The 18,812-nt window shown below is 42.3% G+C and overlaps 1 protein-coding gene across 1 annotated transcript in view; it reads left to right on the forward strand.

Moving 5' to 3' along the window:
* The window catches only part of TRIM28 (tripartite motif containing 28), a 40,571-nt gene extending 22,720 nt beyond the window's left edge, over positions 1-17,851 (forward strand). Inside the window, exons 3-16 of the mRNA XM_089658992.1 lie at positions 1,338-1,470; positions 2,636-2,768; positions 3,103-3,219; positions 4,180-4,294; positions 6,209-6,355; positions 6,431-6,545; positions 9,572-9,724; positions 9,801-9,840; positions 9,950-10,175; positions 11,032-11,318; positions 11,794-11,896; positions 13,420-13,494; positions 13,958-14,092; positions 15,583-17,851. Of these exons, the coding sequence (XP_089515118.1) occupies positions 1,338-1,470; positions 2,636-2,768; positions 3,103-3,219; positions 4,180-4,294; positions 6,209-6,355; positions 6,431-6,545; positions 9,572-9,724; positions 9,801-9,840; positions 9,950-10,175; positions 11,032-11,318; positions 11,794-11,896; positions 13,420-13,494; positions 13,958-14,092; positions 15,583-15,795 (1,992 nt within the window). The 3' untranslated portion in view covers positions 15,796-17,851. The remainder of the gene's footprint in view (positions 1-1,337; positions 1,471-2,635; positions 2,769-3,102; positions 3,220-4,179; positions 4,295-6,208; positions 6,356-6,430; positions 6,546-9,571; positions 9,725-9,800; positions 9,841-9,949; positions 10,176-11,031; positions 11,319-11,793; positions 11,897-13,419; positions 13,495-13,957; positions 14,093-15,582) is intronic.
* Positions 17,852-18,812: the final 961 nt, after the last annotated feature.

The following is an 18,812-nucleotide window of genomic DNA, read 5'->3' on the forward strand; positions in this document are numbered from 1 at the left end:
AGATTCTCCAGCCCAGAGCTGGAGAATCAGAGGGACCGCAAACTAAGCAGAGATAATTTACTTCTGCTTAGTAAACTTTTCTTTTACTATAATCTCACGAGATTATAGTAAAATCAGCCGTTCTCCAGCGTTTGGAGGCCGTTCTCCAGCGTTTGGAGGCCGTTCTCCAGCGTTTGGAGGCCGTTCTCCAGCGTTTGGAGGCCGTTCTCCAGCGTTTGGAGGCCGTTCTCCAGCGTTTGGAGGCCGTTCTCCAGCGTTTGGAGGCCTGCTTCATAAACTGCATTCACAGGAGAACTGAGCAGTGATCGATTACCGCTAGTTCATAAACGGACACCTTAGACAGAAAATTCTCAGCTGCACAGTGCCTGCTTCTGATCAGATGCAAGCCCGGTTTGGATAATTTGACGGAGGCGGCTATCAGAACACCATAGTTTGCAGCAGATTACTATGGGGAATTTTTTTTTTCTTATATTCTTCCATGGAGAAAGGCAGTTTTAAAGGGATATTAAACTCAAAAGCAAACATTTATTTTGCAACATACTAATTTTTAGATGTGGTTGCTTTAGTTTTCTTTTCTTTTTTTTAGATTAGGCTTTCGTTTATTTTCACCAGCTGATCCAGCCTTTTTAAAAGAACAAGCTCTTGTAGATTGTATCAGTTACAGGGATGAGATAAAACATTTACCACTGAGAAGGGTGCATACAATGATCAGCTTTTTTCATTACAGCTATAGCTCTGTCAGTTTACACAGCACTAATCTATTACATTCTCAGCAGTCCCTAACCCTCAAGGGGCGTACAATCTAAGGTCCCTAACTTATATTCATACATACACATACTAGGGGTGTTTTAGACAGGAGCCAATTAACCCACCAGCTTTGGAGTGTGGGAGGAAACAAGTACCTGGAGGAAACCCATGCAGGCACTGGGACAACATGCAAACTCCAGGCAGGTGGGTACCATGTCTGGGATTTGAACCAACAACTATACTGCTGCAAGCGAAAGTAATAACCATTTAGCCACTGTGCTCTAGGTAAAGGCTAGATGTGTTGCTTTAAATCTAACACTTCTCTTCCCCCAGACTGACAATGCTGTTCTCCAAATGTAGTCCTTCATTCAGAGAGGGCGCCCCTTTAATACAGGAGGTATCACCAGGTGAAAATGGGGGGAGGGAGCCTAGATATAGAATGCAGCCACATCTAATTGGTAAGCTGCAATATATAAATTTTTGAGTATAATTACGCTTTAAGCGTTCCCAGCACTTTTTCCTTGTCTAACATTTCACATCACTTTTGTTTAAATTGTGAAATAATCATAGTATTTTATTTTGTAATGCAGAGATGCACCAGCTGTGAGGACAATGCCATAGCTAATAGTTACTGTGTGGAGTGCACAGAATGGCTGTGTGAGACTTGTGTGGAAGCCCATCAGCGAGTCAAGTATACCAAGGATCACACCGTCAAAGTTAAAGGTAACCAGTGTATCTTCACTTTTTCATGCATTGTGAGAAGTATGTGGGTAACCAAATGTAGCTCCAAAAATCCATAGTGCAATTTTACCCTCAGCAATATCTTAGTGTTCAAAGCCATGGGGTTGATTTACTGGTGAATACAAAATCTGGTGCAGCTCTGCATAGAAACCAATCGGCTTCTAGCTTCAGCTTGTTCAATTGAGCTTTGACCAAAAAAAAAAACAACTGGAAGCTGATTGGTTTCTATGCAGAGCTGCACCAGATTTTGCGCACTCCAGTTTTAGTAAATCAGCCCCAATGTCTTCATTCTTTTTCACCATTGTCTTCAGCTTCAAAGCTGCATAGGGTCGCTTTGACCTCTTGGCAAAAATGCTGAGGTGTGAACTTCATGATATTGGGGTGACATAGGCAGTTTTTATCATCCCAAAGTCATGTCCTGCAACACTTGCACTTTTAGTGACCATTCCTAGCTCCTTTGCTCTGCACTGTGTACACGCTGGGTTTTCTGTCCACAAAAGCAGTAAGCTGGTAGTTCATCTACAAAGAGACTGGTGGCAGGCAATATATTATGATGCCAGTATAATGGAAGAGTTGCTGCTGTTGGTTTTGGATATGGGACGTACAAGGAAATACTTCTGAAGTTTTTATTTGTCTGGACACTTTTGTTGCAATTGATTTGTCACGTCTTACCATCTTGGAATATTGGTGGCTGTGACATTTTTCTGTTGCAGTGCCAATATCCTCTTAGGAAAATGGCCTTGGTCTGATTTTGGGTAGCTTAGGTAGGTTCTGGAAGGAAAAAAAGCACACCAAGGATCACCAATATGGATCCAAAGGTTTTAATGAACGATCATAGTTGCAGCAAGGCAACATTTCAGAGTCTCGCAGGACCCTTTCATCAGGCATGTGACAAATTGTGATAGAAACTGGAGAACTATTTAAGAAAACCATCCACCAATCAGAGTGAAGTGAAATGAGCTTGGCCCCCCCCATGATGTCATGTTCCCTCCAAAATGCATTAGGTAGGTTCTGGACACGCTCAGCTTTGCTGCACTGGGAGAAGCCTGTGATCTATGGTTTGGGCCATAGACCTAGAAAATATTAGCTTCATTTCCTTTTTGCTGTGCTAGTTTCCAAGTATGTCAAACTTTTCTATTTCTATTAGGTGGATCCCAAAAGGAGTCAGAACATACTGTATTCTGCCCAGTCCATAAGCAGGAGCCTCTCATGCTGTTTTGTGATACTTGTGACACGTTGACCTGCCGTGACTGCCAACTACAGGGACACAAGGACCACCAGTAAGCTTTCATTTTGTACTTCCTCTGTACTATAGAAGTAAAAGTTCATTTTCTGTGACTTTTAGAATGTGTACTTGTCCCTCCCGGCTTCTGAAAAATTAGTTATGGTAATATGCACAATAAGCCCCATTTTCAGCAGCATTGCCTACATCTCTCAGAGCTGTTCACATCCTGCTTTGCTGTGAAGTTGGCCCCTGGACAGTTCTACAGGCTACAGGCAATGCAGCTTAACTTGGGACATACATCATATTGACATCTTTTCAAATGTTTCAAGGAAAAGTGTAAATGCATAAATTCTAAAAGTGAAATTTGTAAACGGTCTTAAACTTTCCAGGTATCAATTTTTTGAGGATGCTGTCAAAAACCAGCGCAAAATCTTGTCTGCTCTTGTGAAGAGACTTGGTGAAAAACATACTTCCCTTCAGAAGTCTACCAAGGATGTTCGTAACTCGTAAGTACTTCAAGAAACTTTGTTGCTTCCGCTACAGCTCCTGTGTGTTTTGTTTTTTAAACTAGAATGTAAATCCTAGTTTCTTAATTTTGGGAAAAGTTGTACCAGCCAAACGGGAAAACTGTAAGAATGTGTCTAGTATGACATCCCGTAGACTATCAAATCTTAGATCTGTCTTCTGGTTCCTGTTGCGGCAATATACCGCTCTACTGGTCTTTGCAAGGCTGATCTTAGTGTCTTTATCATTAGACTGCCTTAAAGGATAAGTTCAGAATATCTGCTTGACCATAGATCCCATAGGCAAGCAGATATTGACAGGTCTGTAGGAGACCTGCATGACAACAGCGATCTACTGACAAAAAAAGAATACATTTTTGCCTGCAATAGTGCATTTATTTTCTAAAAGATTAACTTGTCCTTTTAAGCAGGCCATAGATAAGACTTCTTCCATGGGTGGAAGGAAAGGAAATCGCTCAATTTCCCTATAAACATATTCGTTATTGTTGGGCGGGGGTTAGATGCCTTCCGTGTAGCTATTGTGTTCTGCCAGCGGCTATAATCGCCAGCAATAATCAAATACAAAATAATCTGATAGGCTGGTTGATCAGTGGTTTAACTTCTGTACAACCAGCCTTCCTATAGATGGGCATCATCTTGGCCTTTCCATGTTGAACCAGCCGATATTTGATTTATGTATGACCCGCATTAAAAGGCTAGCTTTTTGTTGTCTTGTGTGAATTTGTTGTACTCTTAACTTTAAATTTTTTTTTTTGTTGTGCCTACAGTCCTCCCTCCTACAAAATTAACGTGCATTTCATATTTATCCATTTTGGTTTGTACTCTAACCCACCCAGCTGTCTGTGCACCTGCTTCCTTTCTACGGGAGATGGGCCTTTTGGCTGACTTTTCTCATATCATCTGCTAACCTGTGAGCTAATCTTGACTAATTTTGGATTGTAGGATTCGTCAAGTGATTGATATGCAGAAAAGGCTACAAGTAGATGTGAAAATGGCCATCTTACAAATCATGAAGGAGCTCAACAAGCGTGGAAAGCTACTCGTTAGTGATATGCAGGTTTGTCTGCTTTTGTGACAGTTTTGGTTTTTATACATTCGGTTCAGTGTGTTTTAAAGGATGAATCCACCTTTTGGACAAAAATAATAAATTCACATTTTTTTGCAGGTAAAAAAATTGCATTTATTATTTTTGTCCAAAGTAGCCTCTAAAGCATTGCACCAGCGATCATTAGATCACGGATGCCATGCAGCTCTCCTGCAGACCTGTCAGAATATCTGCTTGGCATACGGGATGTACGGCCAAGCAGATAGTCTGACAGGAAGCTTGAATGCACTACTGCGGTGCTCCATGGCGTGGTAGTTCATTGAAAACTACAAGCCCACAGCCGCTAAGGTTGCCGGGACTTGTAGGCACCCATTCACAGAACTCTGTGAATGAGTAACGCAGCCGTGTGGGCGGAGCACTGCACGGCCACGCTGTTTTCAAATCTGACACATGATATGGGGAGAAGTCTCCCCGTATTATCTGTCAGAGGGAGGTGCGCCTATGGGAACATGTTATATGTTCCACCATAAAATAACGGGTGAAACATGTAACCTGTTCCAAAGGTGAACTTATCTTTAAAGAATCTGATGGTGTCCATTCAAGTTAGAAGTTCTTTGCAGAAAAGGAAGAAAATTCTGGAGCTGCTTTAATCTTAATTTTGCCTTCCCTGGTTCCTCTTGTTCGCCATCAACATGCTAATAATTTTTAAATCCCATTTTTTTTTTTTTTTTTTTTTTTTTTTTTGATGTTTCTTAAATTCAAAATGTTATGCCTAATTTACATTAGCCTCCTAAATATCAGGTTCAACGTTTTTGTTTTTGCAGGTGAAGTTTTTTTTTTTTTTTTGGCTTTGGTTTTTCTTTCGCTCTGACAGCCAGTAAAGCATTGCACCCATGATAAACAAATTGTGAGTGAAATGCCAGGGTTTTTCCACTGTCAGCTGTCTCCCTTACAGGCAGACGGTTGCTGAAGTCCAGGAAAAATCAATGAACTACTAGAGCGCTGATATGGCAGATCCCCACCCATCCACACTGTTTGTCTTGACAGCAGTTGTGGGGAGAAGGTCCTTCATTTGCTGTCACAATGATGGATTGGGGGTTGCAAGCAGGTGATCTTTGTCAACATGTTAACACCGGTATTTAGGGTGCAACATATATATTGTACATTCACATCCGTCCCTAACCCTCAAGGGGCGTACAATCTAAGGTAACATGTTACCAAAGTTGAACTTAATCCTTTTTAGTTTGTCGGTACATTCCCTTCTAACTTTTCTCCCATGCCCTTCCAGTGCCTAATGCAAGTATAAACTCCATTTTTGTATAGCCATAAACATGCCTCCATGTGGTATTACCTTGGCCTGCTCCGGTCACCCGCACTGCAGGCACAGTATATGGGGAGAGGTGGGTGAGCCTGATCTTCATGAGAAGCTCCATGGCAGTCATTGGAGTGACAGTGTGAACAAAAACAAAATAGCTCATGCTTTTTCCCTCCTGCAATAGCTTAGTGATGCCAGCCATGCACTGCTCAGATTTTGGAGGATTTCTGCTGAGTTGGGGCAAATGTGACTGACTGGTTTGCCCCATCACTCGGTTCAACACACTTCAATTTTAAAATAGGAGCCAGGTGGAAATCCTATTCATTGTAGTCACTTCAGGAATTCAGACAGCACTAAGTGCCTTGCTGCCTGTATAAAGTAGCCAGCAGGAGATTTTCTTCATTGGGGGAATCAGATGTTTTCTTTTGTTCCTTGGGACTGAGTGAGAGAAGTCTTGTGTATGGCTAGCTTGACTGATAATGTGCCCCTGGGTTATGTTTTAACACACAAATATCCTGCAGCAGATCTAGCATTCCAAACTGTTCTAGTTGTGGAACTCTCAGGAAGTGTCTTATGTTCACATCAATTTGTCGATCTGGTTTTGTATTTAGAGAGTGACGGAGGGACATCAGGATAAATTAGAAAAGCAGCACTGGAACATGACCAAACTACAGAAGCAGCAAGAACACATTCTGAGATTTGCTTCCTGGGCCCTTGAGAGCAGCAATAACACTGCTTTGCTGCTTTCCAAAAAAATGGTAGGTAAATCCTAATGTTTCAATGGACTACGCACCTCCTTTACAAGCCGTACACTAACCACTTTCTTCTTCTAGATCTACTTTCAGCTGCACCATGCTCTGAAGGTTGCAGTAGACCCAGTTGATCCAATAGGTGATCTGAGATTTCAATGGGATTCTGAAACCTGGACGAAACATGCAGAATTCTTTGGTAAGGCTTTGGTAGATACATTTTTATATTTGTGAATGTACAACCGTGTGCGGTCCTGCATGCATATGTAGATGATTATCGCACCACACATGTGAGGAATTGTTACAAACGTCAGCAAGAGCAATAATTCTAGTGCCAGACATCTGTGTAACTCTAAACTGGTAACCTGTAAAGGCTTTTAAAGCATTGCCCATGGAAAACTTAATGTACTGAAGTTTCACCATTACATGGGCATGTGCAGTTTTACAGCGTGACATGTTTGGCATCTACTCAGCGTAATATCTTTATTTTTTACCAAAAATTTAACATTTTATTCCCCAGGGCCTCTGCTTAACCTCCTCCCAACCGAAATATGGCTACAGCATGGTTGTGTAGTTCTGGGAGGGCGTCCATAGACGTCCTCCCAGAACATGCCCCCACCCAGTGCCGCTGGTGATTGCTGTGTTCCACAGACACAGCTAATCATGTGATGTAAAAGGCCAATCACAGCGGCCTTTTACCACGTGATCAGCCGACACCAATGACACAGCAGATCACTGGGTAAATACAGTTGCCGGATATTGGCTGCACTTTCCTCACGCTCTCACTGCATGAGGAAAGTACTGCCTGTAACCGGCAATTGTCAGAGAAGATATCGGCACTTATCAGTACCCTGATGATCAGTGCTGCCCACCTGTGCCCATCAGTGTAGCCTCAACGCAGATCATTGAATCCGAAAAACATACCTGTTTGCTAAATTTAATAAACTTTTTTTTTTCAATTTTTTTTTTTTTTTTAAATGCCCAGCTGCAATTAAATACCACCAAAAAGCTTTTTGTGTGGCAAAAGATAAACATTTAATATGGGTGCTGTGTTGCATGACTGCGCAATTGTCATTCAAAATGCAGGAGCTCTGAAAATTGGCATGGGCAGGATGGGGGGGTATAAGTAACCGGTAGGCAAGAGGTTAAATGTTTGGGGTTCTGTAATTTTCTAGCAAAAAAATATATTTTTACATGTATGTGAGAAATGGTAGAATTTTGGTCTGGGGTCAAGTGATAAAGGTTTAACGTGCAATTGTCAATTGAATTACTATGTCAACAGCCGACTTAGTCCATCTCACAAATCTTTAAACATTTTAAACTTTTTTTTTTTTCCCTGGCAAAAAAAAATACATTTACCTTTTTACTGGCAAAAAGTGTAGGTTTGGTATATAGATGTCATGGGCCACAGTATAGGATTGTGCAGCTTTGTTGGCTTACATCATTAAGTGTTTCAGTCTACAGTGGCCACCACTTCCCATGTGAAAGGACCCCAAGGCTGGTATGGGAGGCTGGGTCTCTAAATCTACTGTAGAGGATGTCTCTAGTTGTGAATCCAAGATGTGGCAGGTTGAGGATGAAACTGAGCAGTTGATGAAAACAGTGATTGTCGGATCCCTATTTAGCAGCATGCTTGTGCAACAGGTTTTTCACTAATTGGTTCTTTGTCTTGTCACATTTAAGGTTAAAGTGTTACTAAACCCACAACAGTAAAATCAATGTGTATATGGAGTAAGGCATGCTTGGTAGACTCACTGTTGCACCTAAGGGGTTAATTCTCTGCCTTGTGTAAAAAGGCTGCTTGATTCTGACTTCTGATCCTCCCCTTTTGTGTGCCCCCTCCTATCTCCTGATAAGACATATATTGTGTGCATTCACACTGCACATACTCAGTTTGGTGTGTATTGCTAAAGAGGTTTTTTTTCCTTGAGTGCATGTGATCAGCACAAGGCCAATCGGCACTGTCCAGACAGGTCAGGGGTAGGGGTTCTGTGTTCTAGAGCAGGATGAAATCTCAAAGCTTTAACCAATGCTCAGCTGGACACTGATAGTTACAAGACTGCTTTAACTGCTGATGAAAAAAGGTATTTAGCAGTTTAGATTTACTAAAATAATTGCATTTGCATTTTGTATGCACTGAGAGACCGGATATAGTGAATGCCGGGTCTGGGGAGACCAGATATAGTGAATGCCGGGTCTGGGGAGACCGGGTGTAGGGAATGCCGGGTCTGGGGAGACCGGGTGTAGGGAATGCCGGGTCTGGGGAGACCGGGTGTAGGGAATGCCGGGTCTGGGGAGACCGGGTGTAGGGAATGCCGGGTCTGGGGAGACCGGGTGTAGGGAATGCCGGGTCTGGGGAGACCGGGTGTAGGGAATGCCGGGTCTGGGGAGACCGGGTGTAGGGAATGCCGGGGTTTAGTAACATTTTAAGTTTTGAAGGTGAGTGTCAGGGATGTGTAGTCCAACATCTGAAGAGTAAGACCTTCACACTGGTGTACTTGAGCATACATTCGATCAAAAGGCTGTTTGTTTGCACGGGATGCACAGGTGTCTGCATCTTCATGTAGGCATTCCCATCCATCTATTGGGATGCGCAGCTGCTGCTCCCAATTTGACACCTGTGTGGTTGTGTACCTGAACTCACGGTCTGCATTCATGGAAAACCTGTACAGATATTAAATTGGGAGCAGCAGCTGTGTCCCAGTAGACATAAATGAGACTGCCTGCATGAAGCATTTGTACATCCAGTGTGGCCTTACATGGCCCTTAGCACAAATGTGTGCTTAATTATGCCCATGTAAATGAGGCCTAAAAGTCAGTGTGACGGAGGGTAAGCGGGACAGAACACACAAGGCAGACGGCAAACACTTAAAGCTTAATTAGAACAGACAGTCGCTCAATGGGGAGTAGTGCAGAGAGAGAGAGAGTCCGAAATACTTGTAATCCAGCCCCGGTGGGCAAAGTTAAAGTCTCTACAGCAGTTCATAAACAGTCAGATAACTCCGGGGAAGCATACACTCGGGCAGAGCTGGTGGGGTAGCCTCGGGCAGAGCTGGTGGGGTAGCCTCGGGCAGAGCTGGTGGGGTAGCCTCGGGCAGAGCTGGTGGGGTAGCCTCGGGCAGAGCTGGTGGGGTAGCCTCGGGCAGAGCTGGTGGCATTGCAGGCAGCTTCTGGGGTCCCCCTGCTCCAACGGATTTTAATTTTTTTGCCGGTTTTTAATTTCAGGAAAGATTGTATCAGACAAAACGGGTGTCCTGCCATCATCGCATAATTCAAATTCTCAAGTGCTGACTCCTCTTACCAACTTCAGTCCAATGGTACAGAACCGGTCGAGACCCGGTCCAGGGAGAGGAAACTTTGTTCAAGATGACTTTGCAGGTATGCTTGTTTTCCAGTGTCTTAAGCCATTGGTACGGTTAAGCCGTATTTGACCCTAACATGTTTTCTCTTCTAGAAGGCGAATCTTCTGGGGTAGAGTCTGTTGGTCAAAAAAGGTAAAATTCTTTAACAATTCGTATATTCCGCTAAGTGACCCACAATCACTGTACTGTAAAGCACATATATATTATATATTTAAAAAAAATATTTTTTTTTTTTTTAAAGGGGGCGCTCTTCTGAGGGAGGTGATGTTAATGAACTGCTGAAGAAAGTTCCTAGAGTCAGCTTGGAGCGTTTGGATGTTGATCTTAGTCCAGCAACACAACCCCCAGTTTTTAAAGTGTTTCCTGGAAACACCACAGAGGACTATAATCTAATTGTAATTGAGAGGGGGAATGCTGCAGCCGCTGCTGCAGCGGCGGCAACAGGTGGAGGAGATCCTATTGTAAAGGTAAGTAAAACATAACCTGTAAGTTGATGTCTGACAGATTGTGTGCACATTTGTTACATTTAGTAAAAAAAATGCCTTGGGTATGCTGTGTGTGTTAGCAGATTACATAAAATAAACAATTGTGCGAATCACAGAATTGAGTGGTTTCCTTCATAAAAATCTAGCACAGGAAACGTTTTCATTCATATGAATAGAACAGAATTGGAGAGCTTTTATTTAAAAATTGATGCTTTGAACATGGTATTAAATCTCCTGCAGTATCCTTAACCTTTTTTTGCCAGAGCAGTTTTTGTACACATTGTATAATGCACATTTTAGGTCTGAAGAGTACTAAAACATTGGAAGTGACAGGTCTTCTATAATGACATCAGGGGTATAATAGGCCCCTAACATCAGATTGATAGAACTGGAACCAGAAGTGGCATAATGCTATGACAGCTGGGAGTGTTGTTACATAGTTAGGTTGGCCATACACTATAGAATTTTCTGCCAAATTTCCTTTAGGTTTACCTTCAACTATGTAGTGCAAGAGCCTGTCTAATTGGATACAATTGAAAGTGTTGTTAGGTTTGACCTCCTATTATATGGTTTTTGGTAAATCTAAACCAAAAATCTCAAGAAAATTGTATAGTGTATGGCCAGCCTTAGTCTGGCTGAAAAAAGACTAAAGTCCATCTAGTACAACCATTATGTTGTTGTTCCAACAGAAGACTTGCAGTGCAGTGAAAGGGAAATTTTTTTGTTTTTGTTTTTTTTTTTATTAGGGGCTATCTTATTTTTACATTGCTACCTTTTTTTGTATCTGAAATGACACGATTCAGACTGTATATAATTTTCCAATTGTTTTCCTTGGTAGGAAGAGGCAATGGAAACTGGCATCGGCATCCCGTCAGCTGAATCCAATGAGGAAAAGCCTCAAGTGCGACCCGATGGCCTGCCCGAAAGTGCTCCCGCAGCTCGCCCAGCGAGTGCAGCTAGCGATGGCGCTACTTCAGATGCTCCAGGGGCCAGCACTGGGTTATCAGACGGTGGCCCTGCCGCTCGCTGTAAGGTGTGCCAGAAAGATGGGACACTGCTTACATGTGGCCAGTGTAAAAACAGCTTCCATAGAGACTGCCATCTGCCTGCCGTCGAAGTAGCAAGGTATTGTATTTGATTATAACTTGTTTGGAAGTAATTCAGTAGCTGTGCTAAAACAGTGTAGCTGAACTATGGAGTCTGCTCTTGTGAATACAAGATGAACGTAAGTGAAGATGGAGGGAGGGGATCTAACTTTTTTTTTTTTCCCCAATTTAATGCAAGTATGGGTTTCTGAAGAACAATTAAAGACATCTACACCTTAGACATTGGTCCAAGCGTTTGTGAGGTTTCGCTGTGCCCACTGAAAGTTTCCTGTGGGGGGGGGGTGATGAAGGGAAAGTAAGACAGTTTAGTTGCAAAGGCCAGTTCAGGAATTCATTTACATGAGTGTTTAATACGATCACACCCCGGTAGCTGCTAGCGAATGCAGTTTCCCCTTTAAATCTCTGACTGACAGGAAAGGTTGCCCCAGGACCTTGATAGGGAAGTGTCAACATACAATGTATTCTGTAGCTTATCAATGTTTGTTGTCCTCTAGTGGAGATTGGAAGTGTATGCTGTGCCAGGATTTTCCAAAAACTGCTCAAGGAGACTCTCCAGCAGATACTAATCCCTCTGACATGTCAGCAGCTGATCAGAAGGTTTGTGTGATGTTCTTTCTTTAAATTCCTTTTGTCCTCATCTATCTATATAAAAAAAAAAATTATTTGTGTGGGGTGGTAATTGACATGTGGGCTGGTTGCAAATTAAAACTTTTTTTTTTTCCCCCCCAAAATTCTTCAACTTTTGGTAAAGTGACTGTTTTATGTGGTCTCCTTATTTGACATTCATGGGTGTGAAATGATTGAAAACCTACATGGCCACTCTCCCATAGTAAATCATGGCAGTCACTGTGAATAAGTGAGGGTCTTTTTCCAGTGACTTGCCATTGATCTTGCAGTAGTCTGCACAGGTAACTCTAGACACTAAAATGTTTACCTAGTCTTCCTGTGACACAAATGGAGAAAAATAGAAGTGGCATTGGATAGGGGTTTGAATTTTTCCGAATTGGAGCATCCAATTGTGTGTTTTTTTTTTTTTTTGTTTGTTTCCTTATGTTTTTATCTCACTGGATCCTAAGATAGAGGTTGATTGGGTTTCATACCTTGGGCTGTCTGCATGGATTTGGACATATAGTGAGCAAATAAAGACCGCTTTACATTCTCTTTAGGGGCCGTTTCACACCATTCTGTATGTTTCCCACACCAATATTAAGTTAATGACACCCTAAATGCAGTGCGTTTCACTACAATTGCATTGTACTTCTGTACCTTGAGATTTAGTGCGGGCAGTTTACAAAAGTGGTGCATGTGCTACTTTTTTTTTTTTTTTTTTTTCTTTTGTGCAGTGTAATTTCAGCCCATCCAGTGCAATCCACTTTTGTCAAAGGAGCCAGGTAGACAATTGTCATCCGAACAGTGCATGGATCTAATAATATGCTGTCACTGTTCAGGTATTCTGATAATCTGATCATAGTCATGGCTTTCAAGAGCCAATCACAACTGTTCGTGCAAAATTATTCGAAGGGAGAAGCACGAGAAATGTTCTCGTATGATAGCGGAACAAACCATTTTCATTTAATCAGTATAGTATTTGTAGAAAATAGAGTGACTAATTCTGTCTTGCAAGAATTTTCATAACTTTAGTAACCTCTTCATTTTCGATATGAGACTAGCATGCAAAGCCAGCTTTAACCACTCCCCAACCGCCCTATAGCAGAAATACTGCTACAGGGTGGCACGGGTGCGCAAAATCTGGTGACAGCCAATGATTACTCGCCGGCGCCTGGTGATTGCTGAGCTTCTCCGACGGGGAGAACTGTTTGTAAACAAAACCGTTCTCCCTGTCAGCTTGTGCACACTGCTTTAAATGGCTGTGCACAGCCATGCAAAGCAGTGTGCTTACAATGAAGCACACACACAAGTAAAACAGTGCACAGTTAACCCTTTGATTTCCCCTCATGTTCACCACAAAAGTGCATGTTAATCGCACAGGAACACACAGCACGTTCCTGTGCTATTCCTGGTGTAACCCGGCCCTAAAAGGAACTTTTGATTCTGCAGTTGTAATATGGAGCCTGTGTGTTCCAGCACTTTAAACACATTTTTCACATTTGTCATTTCAGAAGTGTGAGCGTGTACTGCTGGAACTGTTTTGCCATGATCCATGCCGGCCTTTTCATAGACTTTCAAGTGGAGCGGTAAGTATATAATTTACTTTTTCAGCCCAGTACCTTCCTGTATTCACCCAGAACTACTACACAAAATATGATTTTTTTCCTGACCCCGTGGATAAGCATAGCCACTCCTTCTTTTTTTTTTTTTTTTTTTTTCTTTTTTTTCTTTCTTTTTTTTCACCTGCTTGAGCCACCATGTAGTGGGAAAAACTGTTGACCATATAGCCAGGAACCTGGTTCCTAGTATGATGCAGTAGGAATATATATTCTGTGTGTAAGCTGTACTGTCCTTTATTGAAAAGAATATTGGCAAAATATGTCTGCTCCAGTCTGTCAGTATGAACATGGCAGTTTCTACACAGCAGAATGCCCTTTCATTCACCTCAGGTATTTACCCCATATAGTTTCCAGGAAACAATTTGTCACTGTAGTGCTTGTTTAAATGTTTTCAGGATTAATAACTCATTGTCTTGCTTTGTGTTTTTAGGATGATGACCCATTGATCGACTTAACACTTATTCGAGCCAAGCTGCAGCAGAAGCTCTCTCCTTCATACGCCAACCCTGATGAGTTTGTTAAAGATGTCTGGTTGATGTTTAGAAATATCAGCAAGCTTGCAGAGGTTGGCTTGATTTCTGTTTTCATCTATATAAACCTGTATATTAGAGGATTTTGTCCAAATGATTGCAGTAAGCCTTTTCTGTACGGTAAAAGTACTTGTGTGCATGTTCCATATTTACATGGCATGCCTAGAAGAGAAGGCACCAATCGGGATTTAGTGTCTCATTCTCAGCCAGAACAGGAGTGTAAAGTTAGCATTTGGGTTTTCAGATTCTGTTACACAAAGGGAATGCTACTTGGCCATTCTTTTCTGTATTAAAGCGGAGTTTCACCCAAAAGGGGAAGGTCCGCTTTAAAGACTGGTCCCCCACTCCCCATTAAGGATTGGCACCTTTGTGGAGCTGGGGGAAGGGAACGGGTGCCCGAATTTGACAGGTACCCGCTCCCACTTGCGCTGCGATCGCAAATGGATGTTGTACTCCTCCTCCCTCCCCAAAGTCTTTTGGGACACGTGACAGGTCCCAGAAGACGACGGGGCCATTCAGGAAGCGCAGCGCTACTTGCACATGTGCAGTGGGTACCCGGCTGTGGAACTGCAAGCTGTCACAGCTGCGTGCCCACACTAAAGATGCTGGTGCCTGGAATACAGGACGGCCGGTGAAATGGGCTGTGGCGGGGGCAACGCATGGGATCGTGACTTTTTTTTTTTTTTTTTTTTAAGTCAGCAGCTACAGTTTTTTTGGCTGCTAAATTTTTTAAAATTTTTTTTTTTTGAGTAAGTGGAACTCCGCTTTAATGAACAGGGTCATGAGCTGAAAGGACGTGTGTAGGAGGGATCCATGTGACCTGAAAACATGTTCTTTTTATAATGTGATTCCTCCTTGCCTGTGACAGATTACACCAGAAGTTGCAAACAAATGTTGCTTGTTCATGGGGTTTTGTGGCTCTCGCATGTAAATTATGGAGCTTTTAAAGATTCTCAAATTGCTTAAAGTACTAAGAAAAATTCACCTTTTGAAAAAATAGTGTACTCTTTGCAGGTTAAATAGAAGTGACTTTACTGTTTTTTTTTTCTTTTTTTTCTTGGAAGCCTGTAACGCATTGCACCCATGATCAGCCGATCACTGGTGCAATCTCAGGCTCCTGCAGGCAGTCAATGTAGCTGTCTACCTGTACCTCTGGTACAGGCAGGCAGTTACATCAGACCGGGAAGAATCGGTCAACTACAAGGATGCTCACAGCACCGTGGTAGTTCATTGAGAACTACAAGCCAATGGCTGCGAGGGCTGTGGATACTTGTAGTCTGTTTCTGTGTTTGTTTGTGCTGTGTTCTTTTCAAATTGTGTCAGTGGGTGCAGAAAGATCCTTGGCCCATTGTAACAGGAAACTGAGGGAGAACTGCAAGAGCAGGACATGGGTGCCCCTGAAGGTGAAATTATCTGATCTTAAAAAGCTTGCAACTATTTTGGGTCGTTCCCCCCCCTCTTTGTTGCTGAAATGCTGCTCTTCACTGACCCGTGTTTAATGAAAATTTTGTGTGTATTCCTACAGGATAAAGCGGTGGTTCAGTCAATCATCGAGCTGCAGTCATTTTTTGAAGCCAGACTTAACCTGCTCTTTGGAGATCGCAAGTTTACGTGCCTCGCGGGCGAAGCGGGCACGGATGAGGATCAGCAAAACGAAAGCTCGACTCAGCGGAGTTCCCCCATGAGCACAACTAGCGAGAGCGTATCGTCTGTAAAGAACAGTGGCGATGCAGAATAGTCCTTTTCCTGCCCAGACCCAGCCCGATCAGTCTAATCAAAGTGGACGTGCGCACGTTTTTTGTTTCACACGAAGTCGCAACTGCGCAAATGACTGGAGATTTTATTAAAGCCCTTCCCTTCTCCTTTTTCAATAGCTGAGTGATAGGTTGTCACTGGAACATGAGTAAGTGGATGCCTTTTGGCAGTGGAGACTTTCTGGAGAGGTAAAGGTAGTAGTTGGTGGGCTTTTTTTTTTTTTTCTTCCATTCACCTGTATCTTCTTCTGATTCTTTTTTTTGTTTTTTCTCTTCAATGCCTCTGCAGTTCCCGTTATAAGCAAAAATCCTCTGATGTCATGACAACCATTTGGTCATCACCCAAGTTTCTGCAGTTAGCCATATTTCTCTAGTCAGTTTATGATGATCCACCTGGACAGGTGCTGTTACTCTAAACACTTTCTTCTTGGAGGGTTCAGGGTAAACATTTACTATAAAGTTCTAATGTAAAGATCTCTCCAGTTATTTTTGTAGTTTCGTTGCAGTTGATCAAATTTTAGTTTTGTATAGTACTGTCGAGCTCCACTTCTGTCGTTTATTATAGGAGCTCCAATCATAGTACTGTTAAACTCCACTTCTGTCGCTGATGATGGAAAATTTGGCGTTTTTTGGGGTTTTTTTTTTTTTTGCCCTTAATGTTTAATTACTGAAAGCATATAATTCCATATGAACCCTTTTTTTGTTAGACTTGTTAATCTGTGAGTTATGTATGTAATTTGGTACAAAACTGACAGGATAACAGTGCTTGTACAAGTGTTACCTGTTCTGAGACATTTCGATTGGGGTTCTTCAGACCAGCAGACTTTCAAGCGAAGAACCCAGTTAATGTTTGTTGCCTTTTTTTAAAGGAAGCCTTTCAGGAAGAAACATGGAGGTTGCCACAGCTCAAATCTCCTGAAGATGCTATTTTCCTGGCTGTTACGCAAAGCCTCTAGACATTTGACCCAGAAGAAAAATGCCATCTCGACTTTTTGCATCTGAATGTGGGGGGGGGGGGGGACTTGGCACTTAAAGAGCATCAACCATGTCTAGACAGCCTTCACATTTCTTTCATGACAGGTTTACTTTTAAACTGAATTTTTGGTTCTTTAAAAAATAGGTTAGCAGAACTGGAGAACCCTTTTTGTTCAACAAAACTTCACCTACACTATTAAATGTGCCATTCCAATGAGATTCACTCCTGCTTTGTCATGCATACATTTCTTATCCTAGCCGCTCACAGTTAAGATTTTACAGCACTGTGAAAGCCCATATCCTGGTTGGCAAATTTCAGGAAAGCTACTAGACTTTGGACCTCTAAAGCAGGTTTTTTTTTTTCCCCCCTTTTTTCTTTAATCAAGTTGTAAATAACCAATTCATTCTTTCCCTGTCCCAACATATTTTTTTTTTTTTTTTTTTTAACACATTTGCCAGGTTGCAATTAAGGATCCAATGTGATCAGCTTTTCACAATAACATGGAGGCTTTTTTCTTTCCTTTTTGTTGGCACGCTCATATGACTTGTAACATGAAATTGAATGGGCCAACAATCAGATAAAGGTGCAGTTCCAGGGATGCAGCTTGCAGAGTTCCTAAAAGATTTCAATGGTGTTAGAATAAAACATCTTGGGAATATGTAACCTTGAAAAGAACGTGAGTCCTTGTATTGTTACTATACTGTTTAAGACCCAAACTTGACACACCCCTTTCATTACTGTGTAGCCTTTAAATAAAAAAAGCCAATGTATTCTCATTAGCCAGTGTGCTGTTCTGTTTGCCTAGATATTGACTGCGATAACTGGTTTTGTTCATTTTGTAAGAGCAGTAAACACAACAAAGTTCATACTTTTTTTTTTTTCTTTTTTTTTTGTATTGAATAAAGTAACACTTCAAAGTTTATTGTATCAGTTAACATGCTTGTTTTGTTCCACAGAAGTGGCCTTTATTTTTAGTTTTTATTTTACAGAATTTACCATTCCTAGCAAAATTAAGCCTGTATATTTTAGAATGCTTTCATGTGAAATAAACATTTCAAACTTGGTGCAAATGGTTTTCTTAAGCGAGTGGACTTGCAGTGCAGCTGCTCACTGCGGCTTTACAGGTCTTTTCAGTGCAGGTTAATCCATGTCATGGAGTCAGTTGTGTATGGTTTTTATAATGGTGCCAATGGATGTGGTTTACTGTCCAGTCAGGGAATTCCAACGTGTATAAATGTCTTTATTTGCACAAAAAATTATGGGATCTGCAAAATATAGTTGTATGGATAAAAGTAGGGCAAGAGCTAGAATTGTACCAAGGTGTATTACCATATAAAGTGCTAATGCAGCAAAAATTGGTTGCAGGTGTATGCCTTAAGGTGGCTTGGCACTGGCTGAGCTTTAGAGGACATGCCCCCCTGGGTGCCTCCCCTACAACCCTAGCCCACCTGGTTCCTCAGTTTTGCACTAGTGGCTGATGTTGTTTGACCTGTTCTTCCCAGAGGAAATCGCCCTTGGCTTAACTAGTTTTTGGGGTTTTTTTTAATCTAAAATCAAGCCCCTATGGTATTCAAATTTCAGTATAGAAGCAGTGGATCTGGATCGGTGTATCCTTGGCAAAGCCTTTGGGGATGGCTGATTGGGTGCTAGATCCTGCATGGGTGCTTGCTTTTGGCACTGGATGTCATGTTTGAGTCAGCCACAGGGTGCTATACAGAGCCAGGGTTGACGCCCAGTCTCTGCTATGGAGCCCAGTCTCTGCTATGGAGCCCAGTCTCTGCTATGGAGCCCAGTCTCTGCTATGGAGCCCAGTCTCTGCTATGGAGCCCAGTCTCTGCTATGGAGCCCAGTCTCTGCTATGGAGCCCAGTCTCTGCTATGGAGCCCAGTCTCTGCTATGGAGCCCAGTCTCTGCTATGGAGCCCAGTCTCTGCTATGGAGCCCAGTCTCTGCTATGGAGCCCAGTCTCTGCTATGGAGCCCAGTCTCTGCTATGGAGCCCAGTCTCTGCTATGGAGCCCAGTCTC

This window comes from Staurois parvus, unplaced genomic scaffold, assembly GCF_062004578.1.
Source record: "Staurois parvus isolate SC_StPar_1 unplaced genomic scaffold, SC_StPar_1.0 ptg001122l, whole genome shotgun sequence".
NCBI lineage: Eukaryota > Metazoa > Chordata > Amphibia > Anura > Ranidae > Staurois > Staurois parvus.